General features: G+C 42.3%; 2 protein-coding genes across 3 annotated transcripts; one reads left to right on the top strand and one right to left on the bottom strand.

Moving 5' to 3' along the window:
- Positions 1–1851: 1851 nt before the first annotated feature.
- On the bottom strand, positions 1852–2596 carry LOC114570953 (myosin light chain 1, cardiac muscle-like). Of its 2 annotated transcripts, XM_028601619.1 has the most exons (2): positions 2582–2596; positions 1852–2539 (listed from the first exon to the last, which is right to left on the bottom strand). In XM_028601619.1, exons 1-2 carry the CDS (start codon positions 2594–2596, stop codon positions 2003–2005), a joined length of 552 nt encoding a protein of 183 aa, XP_028457420.1. In that variant the 3' UTR covers positions 1852–2002. The 2 variants fall into 2 exon arrangements, with proteins under 2 accessions (XP_028457420.1, XP_028457419.1); XM_028601618.1 differs by having other exon boundaries at positions 1852–2596.
- Positions 2597–13927: 11331 nt separating this feature from the next.
- spag16 (sperm associated antigen 16) lies at positions 13928–18162 on the top strand. The gene is made up of 3 exons (XM_028602140.1): positions 13928–14888; positions 15323–15427; positions 17409–18162. The coding sequence occupies exons 1-3, from the start codon at positions 13935–13937 to the stop codon at positions 18054–18056; spliced, it is 1707 nt and encodes a 568-aa protein (XP_028457941.1). The 5' UTR covers positions 13928–13934; the 3' UTR covers positions 18057–18162.
- The last annotated feature ends 300 nt before the right edge of the window (positions 18163–18462 follow it).

Below are 18462 nucleotides of genomic sequence, written 5' to 3'. Positions count from 1 at the left end.
TTGCACTTTGGATAAGAGGGCGTGTTTTTGTTGTGTGAATAAATAAATACATATATTTCAGTCATTTGTCTGTAGCTCATTGTGTTGATAAAAATCTTGAGAAAATCGTATCGTGAACTTAAAATCATGAATTGTATAGAATCGTGAGTTGAAAAAGCAGCTTTGCTTCGATGCAGCAGACGGTATAGAGTCTACTCAGACAGACTTAACCCTTGTGTTGTCTTCCCGTCGACTTTTTGTTTTTTCTGGGTCAAAATTTTAAACGAAGGCTGTTTTTTCAACCTTCTGTTGTTCTTTTTCGACACCTTTCCCAATGTTTTTGCTGATTCTTTTCCAGTTTTTTTGTCACAGTCATTTCTTTCAGCGATTTTTTTTGATGTTTTTGTCAATTTTTCCCCCCACGTTTTTAAAGCGTTTTCCAACATTTTTGTCACTTTTTTCAACGTTCTCTTGTAATTTTTTTTTTTCAAATGCTATACAATTAAATAAAACACACTAATTCAATAAAAGTAGTGAACTGATTTATTTTACCTGTGACGAGTAATAGTTGTATGGAACCATCCACATTAGTTTCTTTGACAACTTTGTTGAAAGAACCCCAAATTTTAGAAATGGAAACTTTTTAAAAATGGCTCAAATTTGACCCGAGGACAACAGGAGGGTTAAGTAAGTTGTCTTCTCAGCTTTTGTTTATTCTGTTGTTTCCTACATTTGTTTAAAACCCTGGCCAGAAACTCATTCTGCTCAGAGAGAATCCTACAACTTCTTGTAAACTTGTGTCTCCACTGCGTAGTGAATAAAAGTCATCTGAACCAACCACAGAGTTGGACCTGAGAGAACTTTTTCTCCCACACAAGCCAGTGTTTTTTCCCCCTTATCCCAGAATAGATAAGCGGTGTAGCACTGACACAGCGCTGTGATGAAAGGTCTGGCAATGTGAGACTATCCACACACAGACAATACCTTGTCCTGATGTTGACACAAATCTGTTTTGGCACACTATATATTTCTTTACATGGTTTATGTTACTGTAATCAGATCATGAGTTAATAAAAAGCCTATTGCTTGAATTTTAAATGATCCATTTTTGAGTTATTAAAAATCTTGTATTAAATCCACATTTCTTTTATCACGACCACTTTGCTTTTATCTGAGCCTCAGCAACATCTCTGTTAGCAGGTCTCCTGTTATTGCACCCAAATACATATATACTCTCACAAATACACAGAAACAACACCACTGGCTGTAAACAATACAAATAAGGATAAATACATCTGCAGTAAATCTCCTAAAAGTCGATCCGTTCATCCTGGGCTCTTTTGACTTTCCAACAAGCACAGTTCATAACTGAGACGGACTGAAGATGTTTTATTAGAGAGACAGAGCAACATTGAATACAGCAGAGACTTGACTTCAGAGACAGATGGAACCTCTGTCCTTCAGAGACAGACTGAACCTCAGTCCGTAAGACATAGATAGATGGAACATCAGTCCTTCAAAGACAGACTCAGTTTGTTAGAGACTGCCTCCGTGTGCCCCTATAAAAGGTACCAAAACCTGACTCCAATTATTCTTCAACGTGTATTCTTAAATTGGTTTTACACCGATCCTACACAAGAGTCACTGAGACGATAGTACTATTTCAGACGAGTAAGTTTTAATTAGTCAAGCATGAGAGTTACAGAAACAGATCTGTGGGATCACAAAGCAGAGACTAAGTTTCCCTAGCAACACACAAATAGTCGGAGTCGGTCCACAAATCTCTTCCACCGAGTGAGCCCCGTTCTATCCTTTCCCTAAACTCCTATACCACCCTCCCCCCCCCTCTCGCTCTGGGGCGTTGTCTTCTTGTCCAGCACCGGGACTGTTAATCTGTTAATCTCTTATGGAAATGGAGTATCACACCAATTTTTTAGCATATAATAATCTACAAAACCGACTGAAACTGAGTCCGTCAGAGAACGACCGAACCTCAGTCCATCGAGAACCCGGCAGGTGGTTTTTACCCGGCCAGAATGTGTTTGACGAACTCGGTGTAGTTGATGAGACCGTTGGCGTCCTCCTGTCCCACCATCAGCCGGTCGACCTCATTCTCCGTCATCTTCTCTCCCAGCGTGGCCAGGACGTGGCGGAGCTCGGCCCCCATCACCGTGCCGTTGCCCTCCTTGTCGAACACCCTCAGACCCTCCACGAAGTCCTCAAAGGTGCCCTGCTCTTTGGAGCGCGCCACGTGCTGGAGCATTGGCAGGAAGGTGTCAAAGTCCAGCAGCTTGACATTCATCTCCTCCGCCTTTGGCCTCCCCAGCAGCTTCAGCACCTCGCCGTTGGTGGGGTTGTGGCCGAGCGCTCGCATGACGTCGCCGCACTGGGCGAAAGTGATCTTCATCTCACCGGCGGGCGTCTCGTCGAACAGCGTGAAGGCGTCCCGGAACTCTTCGATCTGGTCGGGGGTGAACTCCACCACGATGCTCTTCAGGTCCACCTCGGGAGGCTTGGATTCAGGCTCCACAGGTTTGGGGGGCGGAGGAGGCTCTTCCTTCTTCGCCTCCACCTTCTTCACCTCCGTCTTCTTGGGTTCCACTTTCTTCGGTGCCATACTGCGTGCAGAGAGGATGGACGGAGATGGAGGCGTTTTATAACATCCAGAGGCAGGGGGAGGGGGGCAGGACAGAATGACTGAGAGAGAGAGAGAGAGAGAGAGAGAGAGAGAGAGAGAGAGAGAGAGAGAGAGAGAGAGAAGAGCCGACCAAAGATGGAACAAAACTGGAATAGAAGCACTTAAAGAGAAGATAAGAGACAATAGATAAAAAGCTTCCAGACGAAAATGAACCAGTCTGAACCTGTTAAGGCTCCGGCTCAAAGGTCCAAGTCAGAGCTGCAGGAACCAGCAGGAACAACTTTCTTCAGTCTAGTTTACACATTTTAACTGAATTTCCAGGAAATGGTCGAAAGAAAACATGAATGAATTTGTGGCTATTAGGAGTTTTACATCCGGCCTGTTACAATGACAACAATCTATCAATCACAATGTGCTGTCTCTGTGTCTCTGCCTCAGTTCATTTCAAATGTAAACATTGAAACAGACATTTACATTGCCAAAGGTGTAAAATAAAAAAATAAAAAGTAAATATCTACTAGAATCAAGTGTAAACAGAGCTGCGTAACATTGTTACATTGTAATTAAATATATAAATGAAAATGAATTGTTTTACTTACTACTTACTACTACTAGAAGAATTGCGAATTTTCTCTTGAAAAATACATATATATAGTTGTATATATACAGATAAGTAAAGATAAAAGTGTGGACATCTATGGAAGCAAATAAGAGACATAAGTATTTGAATTTTAACAGCTACTGAATACTTAATATTGAAATATTTTACTTTGAAAAAAAACATGTTTCTGAATACACCTCTTTGAAATTAAAATATAAAATTTCTTGATTTGCAATTTCAAAAGCTGAATTTGAATATGTTTTTCCTCAGTGGTCACAAATTCAGGATTCTGCTTCAGAATAAAAAAAAAAATTCAATTGGCCAAATTCCAGACATCCTTGAAAATTGGATTTTTGAATCTGAATATGTGACCATTGAAAAATATACATTAATTATTCATTTAAATTAAGCTTTTAAAATTGCAAATAAAAAAATAGGTGACCTCTAAATTACTGAATTTAGAATGATATAGATATCAAATACTGACTATTCAGTGGCTGTTAAAATTCAAATACTGATGTCTCTTATTTGCTTCCATAGCCATTGCAGTTAAAAATAGTCTGATAGGTCTGTCTCTCCCTACAGTCTATTTGAGTCTCTGTATCTCCTGAGGTGTTGTCAGATATGGAAACTATCTGTGTTTCATTAACATTCCCTGCTGTGATAAGGGCGGTTCTTACCCATAATGCTCTGTGTGCCCTTCAGTCTTAAATACCAGTGATGACAGAGTCCAGACCTGAACAGGGTTTCACTTTAAGTTAGAATAAAAAACAGTTTGACCAGCAGATCAAACTCAAACTTTTTTCAAAGATTTGGCTCAACTGATTTTTTTATTAGAGCATCTTTTTAAAACGTAACAGGCTCAAAGCCTGGATTTAAGAAATACTCCTAGCATAGTATCATAGCATAATACCCAAAGATGATTTTCCTAGCTTTAATGTTGATTGTAGCTTATATTTAGTTGTTCACACCGTCATTGTTATATATGGTAGTGCACACTGCACATTATTCAGAGCTGAAGATCACCCCCACATACAGCTGCACAGAGACTGAACACAACTGGCATAGGCCAAGAACCATGGTAACTCATTTTTCTAATATAGTACTTTGATCATAGAAATAAAATGGTTAGAATGGCAATAAAACCTTTTGTTACGCGATCACAGAAGGCTTGTATCATGTGGACGCGCCGACAGTTTTGTTGTAAATTACTTCAAATTCCTCATAGGGGCGACAGAAACTACGCACTAAAGCTTTAACCTTTAAAGTGCTCATATTATGGTTTTTGGCTTTTTCCCTTTCCTTTATTGTGTAATATATAATTTTTGTGCACGTAATAGGTTTACAATGTGAAAAAGCCTAAAGTCCCCCCCAAAGGGACTTACCAAACTGCTCCAAACAGCTCTATTGTAGTCCAGCCTTTACTTCAGAGACAAACGTGGTCACTTTCTAACACACGTTATAATGCTCGCCTAGCTGCTAGTGTGGCACGCCCTCATACTCTGCCTCTGACTGGCTAGTAGTCCTTACCTAGGTACTGTCAGGACACGCCCTCATACTCTGCTTCTGACTGGCTAGTAGTCCTTACCTAGGTACTGTCAGGACACGCCCTCATACTCTGCTTCTGACTGGCTAGTAGTCCTTACCTAGCTACTGAGCATGTGCGACTCCCAACAAGGATGGAACAGAAGTGAAATGTCACTCTGTAGCTAAAACAGAGAGCTCAACACACAGGGTGAAAAGAGGAGCTGCAGCAATGTGTAGTACAACAAAAATATGGTGTTTTTTTGAAAATTAACCACATAAACCTATTCTGCTACAACCTCTAAATACAATTATGAACCTGAAAATGAGCATAATATAAGCACTTTAAGATCAGTACAGTACACATTCACTTAGGAAATCTCAGCCATACTTTTGGCAGATCCAGTACCAGATGTTGGTTCCTGGTGTGGACTGGTGTGACTTGATTATCTACACACAGGAAGACCTGTCCGTTGAGAGGATTCCTAGAGACAATGTAATCAACAAAGCAATGAAAGAAAAAAAGGATTATTTCTTTTTGTATTGTTACCTGTGTGCTTCCCTCAATAATTAGCTTCTGATAGGCTTCTCTGATCTGTTTGCAGGGCTTTCTATTGCCTTATACTGCTATGCCCATGTGTTGATATGCTCATCTGTATATCTGTGTGTATATATATATATATATATATATATATATATATATATATATATATATATATTACACTACAATAAGGGTGTAAGTGTAAACACGTTTGTATTATTACTATTATTATTATAACTAATTCTAATTTTTTAATTTCTTATAACACTATATTTTTTTCCTATGTCTATGTAATGTGTATTTCTGTTATTCTGATATGTGTGAATTTTTCTTTTGAGATGCTGTAACAAAGGAATTTCCCCAGTGTGGGATTAATAAAGTCTATCTTATATTATCTTATTATTCATCATTAACCAAAAATCGTATATTTTAATGTCATTTTCTCATCATCATGCTATGGCAAACAATTATAATAAAGATAAATGAGTAAGTGTGAGTTTTTTTTTTGTAAAGTTACGTAATGGTTATAGAAATGTAGGTGAGCAACAAAAATCAAAGTGCAAGTTCAACTGAACAAACTGGATGTATTTCAATGAACCAATATCCATTCAATGTTCACAATATAAAAGACATTTCATGTTGTACACACAATTACTATTTACAAGAATTACATTTTTTTTCCTTTAGACCAGTGTTTCTCAAACTTTCTCAGACCAAGGACCACTTGGGGGAAAAATCAATACAGCATAGTATCGCGATATTTCCCATGGCAATACTGTACTGACACACATACGCACAAGTATTGATGTATTATTATATACTGTATGTTTTGGTCAGTTTGTCTGCTTGACAATCCCATTTCGCATTTGCTCAAGACTGAAATGAGATGAACAAACAGAGAAATTGATCTTTTTAGATAAAACAGATGTTGACAAAGTTTCCTTTTGGTGACATTATTTTAAATTGGGAAGAATAGTTATAAAAATGGTGATACATTGCAATATATTGCAGAATATCGAAAATATGTTGCTAATTTCTAAACGTTACTGACATATAGACACTTTCCAAACGGATGACCCCATCATTGTAACCAAAATATGTCTGAGTTTATTTGCTAAGCTGATGTCAGTGAACTAGCATGTTGCTACTCCCCACAGTAGGCTGCTTGAAACACTGACTATCAACACACAGGACCAGTTGACCTCTCACAGTCCTTGTGGTCTGCGTCGCCTCAACGCAAAGTTGCACATTTTTGGAGGTGCACGTCGAGCTACGGCGGAGGGGACAGAGAAGGGTTCGCGGCAACGCAGAGAGGTCTGCGGGGGTACGCCGTCAATTCGACGCAGAAGCATCAATCAGCCTTTACTCTGTCTGAACCCCATCCATCTGGTCAGTTGACAGTAACAGTGAACTTTGTTCCTATTTTCTTCAAACATCACGCTGATCATTTGTGACGTTAATTGGAGGCATCGTTGCAAAACGGTCCGGCAACACGGCAAAACAGCCGATTGTAATAAAAATGTTTGAATTTACATATGGGTATTCAACATTGAACGCTCCATCAATGCTCCTAACTATTGGGCTTTGGAGTCACTTGCAGACAGACAGACAGTTTGAGAAACATGGTTTAGAATTTGAAATATAAAACTAATAATTTTACCAAACATACTTGCGCCAGGGACCCAAGACAACCCCTCCCCTAGACATCCAAACTTTTTTGGGGGCAAAGATGGTAGGTGAACAAGTGTGAGCGGCCGGGTGCTTGGGGTTTGTGTTGTTACGTGATGTCCTGTTTTGTGTATTGTGGTCACGACTCTGTGAAATGTTGATGTAATATAATAGTATACAATGTATCTGCTGCATGACTGTGTAACTCACACTATGTAGTTCTTTTAAAAATTATATTTGGATTATCTTTTTAGAAAGGCTTTACCATGGACTGGGGTTGCAAATTAGCCTTTTGGCTAGAAACCTTTAATGCAACACATCTACACATATTGTTATGTATGTAATAATGTGCGCTGCATTGTACCTGACAAATAAACAAATAAATAAAAAAAATCTCTTCCATATTTAAAAAGGCACTAGTAGATTTCACTCAAGACTGTATTATCCCAATGGATACATCTTCTCCCTTACTTCTCAGAAACAAATTTTAACCATAGTCCTCACAAATCCACCGGAGGTTAGAACGCCAACACAAAGAAAGAGGAAGGTTACAGACATCCAGCAGAATTTCGGGTGGCATCGGAGCATACCCGGAAGTGGTATGTCGTGGATATAGACTTATTAGGCACAAAAACATAGGAAGATAGGGTCTAGGTTTCATAGTGGTAGGGAGTAGTTTCATAGTGTTGTATTGACACTTTAACTCTAGTAATGGATCTGAATACACTTGCCAAAAAAACACACTCTGGCTTCTTTGCCCAGTCCTTTACAAGAGGCCCGCTTTCATAGTTTGTCAGGAGACATGCAACAGTATACAGCTGATTGACGTCGCCAAAAAGCCGCAGTGGAACCACTGTGTCAAAGAACTTGTGCTCCCCAACCCGGCCTATGAGGCGCTCGACATGTACCCTGAGGCTGTATGGCGGCGTGGGTCTCCCTGGCCTCACATGCAGTCATCTGGGATCTCCCAGACAGAGATGCTGGCTTGTAAAGGCAAAAAGTAATCAACAAGGAAACCTCAGTTGACCATGATGGCCCCCCCGGGTCTCAAAAGGGAGAGAATTCCAGACCCCCGCATCGTCTGTTTGTCACTGATGGATTCAGTGTAGAGTGGCGAGATAAATGTGATCGGCCCATGAGGAGCCACTCCAAGCAGCCCTTTGAAAGTACAGTGGGACTCGTGCGTGGAGAAAACATTACTTTGGCGAAGAGGGGATGAAGGGTACTGGCACCTCAGCTCCATGCAGTCCAGGATGACTACAGTGTGTGCGTAGTCCTTGAACTCAGCTGGCAGATGTGCCCTTATTTTCTCCTCTGGTATCCAGATCCTCACAGAGCCGAGCACAGTGTACAGAGAGTTGCTCCACGCTGTGATGATCCGACTGACTGTGGACTGGTGGACAGTACGGAGTCTCCGTACCGGTCAGCCAGGTCAAGCGGTTTTAAACCCAGCGCCAGGTAGTTGAGAAACACGAACATCTCATCAATGGGCTGCAGGGAAGAAGTCTGTTCAAAAAGAAATACAATTTACATTATGTTTCTCTCAACTTTCATTAGCACTGACCTTTGTTAAAGGAAAACTTCTGTTTTTTTTTTTTTCAAGATGGACCCTATTTTCAAATGTTTTTGTGTCTAAGTGACCGATGGGAACAACAATCTTTGACACTGGTCCAGTATTAAGTAAGACCGCCGCAGTTGGCACAGCAATACGCTGCAAACTAAGTTATTGGGCAATTGCGCACCTTCAACTTTTACATCCACAAAAAGTGCTCTTTTGCCTCTGACAGGCTCAGATTATTATTCTAAGTGTCTGACAACATTATAGAAAGGATCCCTTCAGAGGTTGACCATTTGTAAAAGAGCAACATACTTTTTTTTGATTTGTTTTAAACATGTAACGACCAACCAATCAGTAACCAATGATTTTATTAGTGTAAAATAAACTTAATTCAAAGTCGGCAGAAACAAAATAAAACTATCAAAAGCCGTTTATCTTTCCATAGTTCCAACAATCATCACTCTGGTTTGGTTAAAATAAACCCTAACTAGCTCTATAGACGCTAAACGTTTATTTAAATGGAGTCTGGTGGGTTTGGCAATAGTGATTTATGAGCTGTTTCTGGCTAAACAAAAAGGATCTTACTCTTTAACAAAAAGATCTGTCTCTGTAGGAATCCTTTCCATAATGTTGTCAGACACTTAGAATCTTAGCCTGTCAGTGGCAAAAACAGCGTTCTTGCTCAATACAGGACCAAGATCAAGTTATTTGTTTATATTAGTCACTTAGGCACCAATGCAGGAGTAAATAGGATCCAGGTTGAAAAACCCAAAAATGACCCTTTAAAGGTGCCGTAGGTACTGTAGGATTGTGAAGATCCAGGACTTAAAAAATGTGAACATCAACAACTTCTCAGTCCCTCCCCCCTTTTTCACTAAAGCCCAAAAACGGTCTCCTAGCCCCTCCTCCCACAAGGGAGAATGAATGCGTGTGCATGTGCAGTGATTGACACACAGTTATACACCCCCCCTGGCCCTGAATGGTGCATCTTAACAGAGAGCTGTGGGTTTTTTGCAAATCGCACTACAAGCTGTAGGTGGTGCCAGAGCAGCTGGATTCTATTTTTTTAATGACCTGCTTTATGTAGTTTTCAGCCAGTGTTGCCAAGTCCGCTTATTATAAGCAACTTTGGGCTTGTTTTTCTGTAAAGTCGCTTACAAATATTGGTAGTCGCGGGTTGCGTTTTTTTTGGGCTTGTTTCTAAAGTGTAGTTGCTTATTTGTGCTTGTTCCCAGCTCCATAATAAGTTGTCAAGCAGATATTTTCTATGTTATTTAAACGTAGGAGTTTGTCTTGCCTGTTCCTTCTGTCCTTCCCCTTTCCCCATACACACAGGAGACAGCAGAGTTTTTTCCCACCCACATCCTGCTTCTAATTGGCTCTGACCCAGATGGCAACGAGTACTAGCCAATCAGAGGCAGAGCAGGTCAATTTCAATTCAATTCAATTTTATTTATAGTATCAAATCATAACAGAGTTATCTCGAGACACTTTACAGATAGAGTAGGTCTAGACCACACTCTATAATTTACAAAGCCCCAACAATTACAGTAATTCCTTCAAGAGCAAGCATTAGCAGTGGCTATTGCGACAGTGGCGAGGAAAAACTCCCTTTTAGGAAGAAACCTCGGCAGACCCAGTCTCTTGATAGGCGGTGTCTGACGGGGCCGGTTGGGGGTGTGATGGCGATAATAGTCACATTGAAGATAGTGGAACAGTGACTTTGAAGGTAGTCGTAGTTCATGTCACAGCAGGACGTTGTGGGATGAAACGTGGCGCTGCAGAGCACGGGTGGGTGCAGCAGACGCAGCAGGACGCGGCCGGGCGTTGAAGGGAATCGCAGAGCATAGCTCTGCGAAGAAGAAACATAAGGACTCCGGGGAGTAAACTCCCCAGAGCTAGGTTAGTAACAAGCAGTTCTGGGACAGGATGCATACAAAAGGAAACAAATGAAAACATTGATGAGAGGCTGTACTGACCTACCTCCCTCTACTCACACTATATTATTGATTATATGATCAATAAATCTGATGACTATGAAGAGAAGCAGGTGGGCCCGGTTAGGTGGACGCTGCAACTCCTCACTTCTTAACTATAAGCTTTATCAAAGAGGAGAGTTTTCAGTTTATTCTTAAATGAGGTGATGGTGTCTGCCCCCCTAACCCAGACTGGGAGCTGGTTCTACAGGAAAGGAGCCTGGTAGCTGAAGGCTCTTGCTCCCAGTCTACTTTTGGAGACTCTAGGAACCACAAGTAGCTCTGCATTCTGGGAGCGCAGTGCTCTAGTGGGACAATAAGGTACTAAGAGCTGTTCTAGATAGGATGGTGCTTGACCATTTAGGGCTTTGTAGGTCAGAAGAAGGACTTTAAAGTCAATCCTGTAATTTACAGGAAGCCAATGCAGAGAAGCTAAAACAGGAGAAATATGATCTCTTTTCTTAGTTCTCGTCAGAACACGTGCTGCAGCATTCTGGATCAGCTGGAGAGTCTTAAGGGACTTATTTGAGCAACCTGATAGTAAGGAATTACAATAGTCCAGCCTGGAAGTAACGAATGCATGGACTAGTTTTTCAGCATTGTTTTGAGACAGGATATTCCTAATTTTGGCAATGTTACGAAGATGAAAAAAGGCTGTTCTCGATGATTGTTTTAGATGGGCGTTAAAGGATATATCCTGATCAAAAATAACTCCTAGATTTCTGACAGTAGTGCTGGAGGCCAGGGTTAGGGGTTTCCTAATGATATTACCAAGAGGAAGCATATATAAGGAGAATAAAATTGGTCCAAGCACTGAGCCTTGTGGAACGCCATGTTTAACTTTTGCGTACTTAGAGGATTTATCATTAACATTAACAAATTGAGATCGATCAGAAAAATAAGACTTAAACCAGCTTAGTGCAATTCCTTTAATTCCGACTAAGTGTTCCAATCTCTGTAACAGGATTGTATGGTCAATAGTGTCAAAAGCAGCACTAAGATATAAAAAAACAAGTATGGAGACAAGTCCTTTGTCTGCAGCAGTTAGAACGTTGTTAGTAATTTTCACCAGTGCCGTCTCTGTGCTATGATGCTTTCTAAATCCTGATTGAAAGTCTTCAAATAAACTGTTGCTATGGAGAAAATCACATAACTGATTAGCAACTACTTTCTCAAGGATCTTGGAGAGAAAGGGAAGGTTAGATATAGGTCTATAGTTTGCTAAGACCTCAGGATCGAGGGTGGGTTTTTTCAGAAGAGGTTTTATCACAGCTACTTTAAATGACTGCGGTACATGACCTGTTAATAGAGACATATTGATCATATCTAGTAGAGAGGTGTTAACTACGGGTAATGCTTCTTTGAGTAGCCTCGTTGGGATGGGGTCTAAGACAGGTAGATGGCTTTGCTGAAGATACATTTACCATTAGTTGTTGAAGGTCTATAGGATAAAAACAGTCTAAGTATATGTCAGGTCTAGTCATTCTTTCTAGCAGTCCTGCGTTGAAAGGTGAACCATTAGAAGTTGAGGGCAAAAGGTGATGAATCTTATCTCTAATTGTTATAATTTTATCATTAAAGAAGCTCATGAAGTCATCACTACTCAGAGCTAGAGGAATAGATGGCTCTGTCAGCCTGGCTACAGTGCTGAAAAGAAACCTTGGGTTGTTCTTGTTTTCTTCTATTAATGCTGAGTAATAGTCTGATCTGGCATGTCTGAGGGCCGTCCTATAGGTTTTCAAACTGTCTTGCCAGTCCAAACGAGACTCTTCCATTTTGGTGGAGCGCCATTTGCTTTCAAGTTTTCGTGAGTTTTGCTTTAATTTACGAGTTTGGGAGTTATACCAAGGTGCTAGTTTCCTTTGCTTCATCTTCTTTTTGAGTGGAGCAACAGAGTCTAAAGTAGTCCATAGGCAGGCCGATCTGTTATTTTCTGTTTAGGAAAATGTCAGTAAGTGACATTTAAATGAAAATACGCGCGAGTCGCGACTGATGGTGAGCAGAGTGATAGAGAAAGACATATATCTCTATGGCTCTGATGGTGAGTGACTGGACTGTAGGAGAGTTTTTGGAGGAACAAATGGCCGGGCAAAGTGGGCGAAATACAGGAAGAAATATAACAAAGACTAGGAGAAAGAGAAAGGAGTAAAAGAATAGATTCAACCCGTCGCGGGTTGAATTAATAATTTCTCCTGTTTCTGGGTTATAGTTATTTAAAAATGGGATCTTCTGCAGTCCTTACAATAATAAATAAAGAATTTGTGAATTCAGGATATTTATTTGTGTGTGCAAATTTTAATTATCAGAAGTTTACTGTGTATATAATGTACTTGGTACATCAGTCTATATTTTAGATAACATCAGTTTTCTAATGTTAAATAATGTTAAAAGGTGGTTTAACTAACTCTTGTGATCATTGTCCTGAAGCTCTGGGGGGAGAAAAATAAATAAAGTACCGTGTGTACAGTTTTGCAAAACTGCGCACAGTTTACCAATCTGTCCACATGGATGTAAATTGACAATCTGTACCCACGGATTGTAAAACCGTGCACACAGTTTATTCATTTTTCTCTTCCCGGAACCTAGGGGGGGCTCCGTAAAAAAGTCGCTTGTTTTGGGTTTGTTTTCACAGGCCTGGTTGCTTATTTGTCTCGCGAGATCTGGCAACACTGTTTTCAGCAATGACAGAAATTTAGTTTTATAAGCCGTACCTACTGTACCTTTAAGTTGTATTGTATGCTCCATGGAAACAATTACTTACTACAGTGGAACTTGGCTCTGTAAAGGTGTCTCTCTGTGCACGTGTTACACTGACCATAGATGGTAGCGAGGGCTGTTGCCTTCCTTCTTCTCCATCTCTTGGGGCGGTAGTAGCTCAGTCTGAACCGGAGGGTCGCTGCTTCAAGTCCCAGCACAGACCAAAAAGATTTGTGGATTGGTAGCTGGAGAGTTCCCAGTTCACCTCCTGGGCACTGCCAGGTGCTCTTGAGCATGGCACTGTACCCCCCCCCCCCCCCACTCACTCTGACATCTCTCCATTTGTGCATGAATAGGTCCTGAGCATGTGTGTGTATTTCAGGCCTGTGTGTAGTGATTTCACTGTTTTAGTGAAACATATAAATTATTATTATTACTGTGTTTTTTTTTTTTTGTCTCCTTTCTCCATCGCCATTTAACTGTTTTCCAGAGACTTTTTTTTTTCTACCAAAAATGATTCGCGCTGGTTAGGGGGTACATGCATGGATGTATTAAAACTGTTCAAAGGGGGAACATTATTGAAAAAAGCTTGAGAACCTCTGAGATAGAACCACAGACATTTAAAGAAAGGATAGAACCATAGACATTTAAAGAAAGGATAGAACCATAGATAATTAAAGAAAGGATAGAACTCAGTAACAGTAACCATGGCAACGGGTAAACAAGAAGCTAGGAGACAGACAAGAGAGAAAATGTCGGCAAGAAGAAAAGAGAGAGCAGAGGAGGAGAACAAGGAGGTCTTCTCAGAGGAGGAGGAGAGGAGCATCGAGGAGGAAGACTTTGAAGAGGCAACGAAGGAGGCTGCCCCCTCCACCGCTTCTAGAAGTAAACCCGGACCACCCGAACGACAAAGCGTCGCCGAAATCCCGGAGACGGTGGACGACTTCCTGAGGAACTTCCTCCGCAGGGCCGGCCTGAGCCGAACTCTGAACCGCTTTGAGGCCGAGTGGTACGGCTCGGCGCAGAGACTCCTGCCGGCGGCAGCGACGTGCTTCTCGTTCGTCCCGGATGCCCTCACGCACGGGCAGCTCCTCCGGAGCGAGCTGGAGACGGTCCGCAGAGACACGGAGCTGCTCCGGCAGGAGGTGCTGGCGGCGGGGGAGGCGCTGGTCAGGACGCAGAGGGAGAGGGATTTCCACCGGCTACAGTACCGACGAGTCGCGGGGGACAAAAACCGGCTGATAGAGGACTTTAAAGAGCTGAAGAAACACCTGGAGTCCTACGAGCCGGCGCTGAGGCAGCTGGAGGACAAATATCAAGCAGCCCTGAGGCACAAAATGCTCATCGGTTTAAAAAAGGACCGAGTTCTAAACACCACGGAGGAAAAATCCAGAACCGCGAAAGAGAAAAGCATGAGAAAGAGCGACAGCGCCGATAAGTCGACAGCAAAGAGCCCCATAACAAGCAGCAGACATCCGAAGGATACAGAGTTTCCCGCCGCCTGCGGCCGCCCAGTGAACCCTCAACTGGCTCAGGTGGGATTTGAGAAATGTAAAAGCCCCGGTTCCTTCAGCCTGTCCTACTCCATCAGAGCCCACACGCTCCCCGTCAGCTGCATAGACCTCCACCCGCGGAAACTGATCCTGGCCACCGCCAGCGATGACCGCAGCTGGAGGCTGTGGGCGCTGCAAGCCAACGGAGATAAGGTGAGACAACATTACAGATACTATTTTACATATTAAAAAGGTATAGTAAGTGATGTTATTCCAGTACACTTTGTCAAATTCAGCGAATATCTCCTCACGGTCACCTAGCTCTCTATTTTCCATTTTATTTTTAAGGTTTTAATACAAACCACAATCTTTTTCCTCAACTTAACTAGTCGTTTCAGTGCCTAAACTTAACTGTGATATCCGCAGAAAAGGCTGTAATGTGTTAAAAATCGCGATAATATTGTATCGGGACATAAGTATCGTGATAATATCATATCGTGGGGCCTCCCCCTATTACACATCACAAATAAACAAACGGTGATAAAGCAGGATGACATACTCTATGTCATGAATTCGCAAATTGGATACTGTGAAGTTAAATGATAGACAAAACTAAATGTTGACATGTACTGTATGTGTGTTGCCAGGTTGGTGAGATGGTGCTGACAGGCGAGGGTCACTCTGATTGGCTGTCTGGCTGCAGCTTTCACCCCGATGGGACAAAACTGGCAACAACCAGTGGAGACTCTATGGTGAGTTCATCTTTATTAGAAAACACTACTGCAACAGTGTACAGGTGGGTGACACGTTAAAGGGTAACTTGCGCATGTCGTGCGCTTGCGACTGACAATGACTTACAAAGATACATAACAGCTACAAGTGTATGCACTATACAGGATTTACCCTGTTATACTTTATCAACAGGAATAGATAAATAGCAAACAGCCAGCCACAAATAGTCTATAAACAAAGCATCAGGCTGTCTTTGAGATTTCACATGAACAACGGTTAACGTTACTCAGGCTACCGAAGAATAACATAATTCCTCCGTTCAATTAGACCTTAGCGACGCACCCCAAGCTTCCATCCTTAACAAACAGCCATGTATACGGGCTCTTCCAGTCTCTCCACTGCTGGCTGTTCCAGTTTAACGGGAGAGAGGAGCAAGAGGGGTTAGGATCATCTTCAGCCAGAGAGGACATTATTTCTTCAGCTTCTTCTTGCGTTGTCACCCCGGGGGGAGGTGTGCTAACAGGGCTTGCAACAGGTGAATTATTCGTGCTATTAATGTCATCACTACACAGTTTCTTAGTAAAACCAAAATTAATTAAACTGCCTTGTTTTCGTTTTGCCATAATGCTCACTGCAGAATGGATTTCAAGAACTTTGTGCGCCGATTAATGGCCTCCAACGTTTATATTTTTTCTACGAATCTTTGAGTTAACATGTAGCCTACTAAACATGAGTTGAATTTGCACCGCAGCACCGCCACATTTGGTGTGGTGGTGAAGTGCAGTCATGCTGCGTTCATGAGCGTAGGGTAGGCTCAGGTCTACGTCCATAGTAGCCTATATTTTAATTTAACATCTTTAATGGTAAGAGATCGCACAGGGATGGATTAATGAGCGTTGATTAACATTAAATTACAATGCCACATATGGCAGACACCTTCAAATATGAGAGAACCCCTCAGATTTTTGACTTTGGTGCTTTCATGGGAGCCAGTCCTCACTCTATGGGAGCTCGGCTCCCTCTGGCTCCCACGTAATTCGAACACTGGGTATTAAGCAAGATCGCTGCAGTCGGCAGCGCAACGTAACATTATTGGGCAATTACACACCTTCAAGTTACGTCCACAAAAAAGTGCTTGTTTTGTCACTGACAGGCTCTGATTAATATTCTAAGTCTGATGACAACATTATGGAAAGGATCCCTACAGAGATAGACCTTTATAGTTTTTTATTACAGTATTGTTTACCTAAATGGTGTCTGGTGGGTTTGGCGATGGCGATTTCGGCGCCGTTTCTAGGATCTTACTCTATATCTCAAAGGTCTATCTCTGTAGGGATCCTTTCCATAATATCTATATAAAAGAGACTTCAGATACAGTATTAGTGGACCACTAAGGTCTATATAAAAGAGACTTCAGATACAGTATTAGGGGACCACTAAGGTCTATATAAAAGAGACTTCAGATACAGTATTAGGGGACCACTAAGGTCTATATAAAAGAGACTTCAGATACAGTATTAGTGGACCACTAAGGTCTATATAAAAGAGACTTCAGATACAGTATTAGGGGACCACTAAGGCCTATATAAAAGAGACTTCAGATACAGTATTAGGGGACCACTAAGGACTATATAAAAGAGACTTCAGATACAGTATTAGGGGACCACTAAGGTCTATATAAAAGAGACTTCAGATACAGTATTATGGGACCACTAAGGTCTATATAAAAGAGACTTCAGATACAGTATTAGGGGACCACTAAGGTCTATATAAAAGAGACTTCAGATACAGTATTAGGGGACCACTAAGGTCTATATAAAAGAGACTTCAGATACAGTATTAGGGGACCACTAAGGTCTATATAAAAGCATCCAAAAACAACCATGTCATAGGACCTTTAAATAATCATAGCAGTGGGTATGATGTGCTTAAGCTCTTGTGCAACTTCCCCCTGGAGGAAATAAAGATTTCATTCCCCTCTTGGATTGGTCTTTCCTGCAGGTGCGTCTCTGGGATTTCTCCCGTGGCCGCTGCGTGTTGACGCTGCCCGGTCACAGCCACCCCTCCTGGGGCTGCTCCTTCCACTCGTGCGGCCATTTCCTGGCTTCCTGCTCGGCTGACAGAACCGCCAAGCTGTGGGACCTGAACAGCCAGCGTTGCCGCCTCACGCTGCGACGCCACACCGCCTCCGTCAACAGCGTCTGCTTCCTGCCCTCCTCCAACCTCCTCCTCACCTGTTCGGCCGACAAAAGCCTCGCCGTGTGGGACGCCAGACTGGGTGTCTGCGGCTCCACCTTCCGCCGACACCAGCACCCCTGCAACCACGCCTCCTCCAGCCCGGCGGGCAACGTCCTGGCCTCCTGCGACTCCCGCGGCGTCGTTCACCTGTGGGACATCAGGAAACCTGCGGCGCCAACGGCCACGGTAGACGCCGGGCCGTCGGCCGCCAACCAGGTGGAGTTCAGCCCCTCGGGGAAGATGCTGGCCGTCGCCAGCGGCGACAGTCTGGTCAGAGTGGTGGAGGTGGGTTCGCGCGCGGCGAGCAACCTCTCGGGACACAGGGATGGCGTGCAGAGCGTGACGTTCGATCACACGGGGGAGACTGTGATGTCAGCAGGGAGTGATGGGCTGATTAACATCTGGGCGTGACATCACGGGAATGATGCAAAAACTTGGAAGTGAAACCAGCTGTTGATCTTTAAAAGGTTTTCTTGTGGTAATGGAAAAGTTCTCTCACTACTAGTACAGATACATCTCTCTCTCTCACACACACACACACACACACACACACACACACACACACACACACACACACACACACACACACACACACACACACACACACACACACACAGGTCAGAAAGTCTGCGTTACAAACAAGCGGTTTGTTTTTTTACCAAGCAGGGAGGTTCTAACAAAAATTCGGAAAATGTAGGATCCAGTTTTTTTGGAGGTTGACACTGCCAATATCTTATATCTTTCACAAGTCTCCCAACTTTATAGAAACTACTAAATATGTCTTCTTTGGACTCTAATATGACACAAAACCTTCAAT

This window comes from Perca flavescens, chromosome 16 (assembly GCF_004354835.1).
Source record: "Perca flavescens isolate YP-PL-M2 chromosome 16, PFLA_1.0, whole genome shotgun sequence".
NCBI lineage: Eukaryota > Metazoa > Chordata > Actinopteri > Perciformes > Percidae > Perca > Perca flavescens.
Note: the sequence above shows the minus strand (reverse complement) of the source record. Positions and strands in the feature narration are given on the sequence as shown.

Excerpts from the sequence above, each read along its gene's own strand:
- LOC114570953 (XM_028601618.1), bottom strand. The coding sequence starts at position 2,596 with ATGGCACCGAAGAAAGTGGAACCCAAGAAGACGGAGGTGAAGAAGGTG.
- spag16 (XM_028602140.1), top strand. The coding sequence starts at position 13,935 with ATGTCGGCAAGAAGAAAAGAGAGAGCAGAGGAGGAGAACAAGGAGGTC. Across the intron at positions 14,889-15,322 it reads TGCAAGCCAACGGAGATAAG|GTTGGTGAGATGGTGCTGAC; the intron begins GTGAGACAACAT and ends GTGTGTTGCCAG. Across the intron at positions 15,428-17,408 it reads CAACCAGTGGAGACTCTATG|GTGCGTCTCTGGGATTTCTC; the intron begins GTGAGTTCATCT and ends TCTTTCCTGCAG.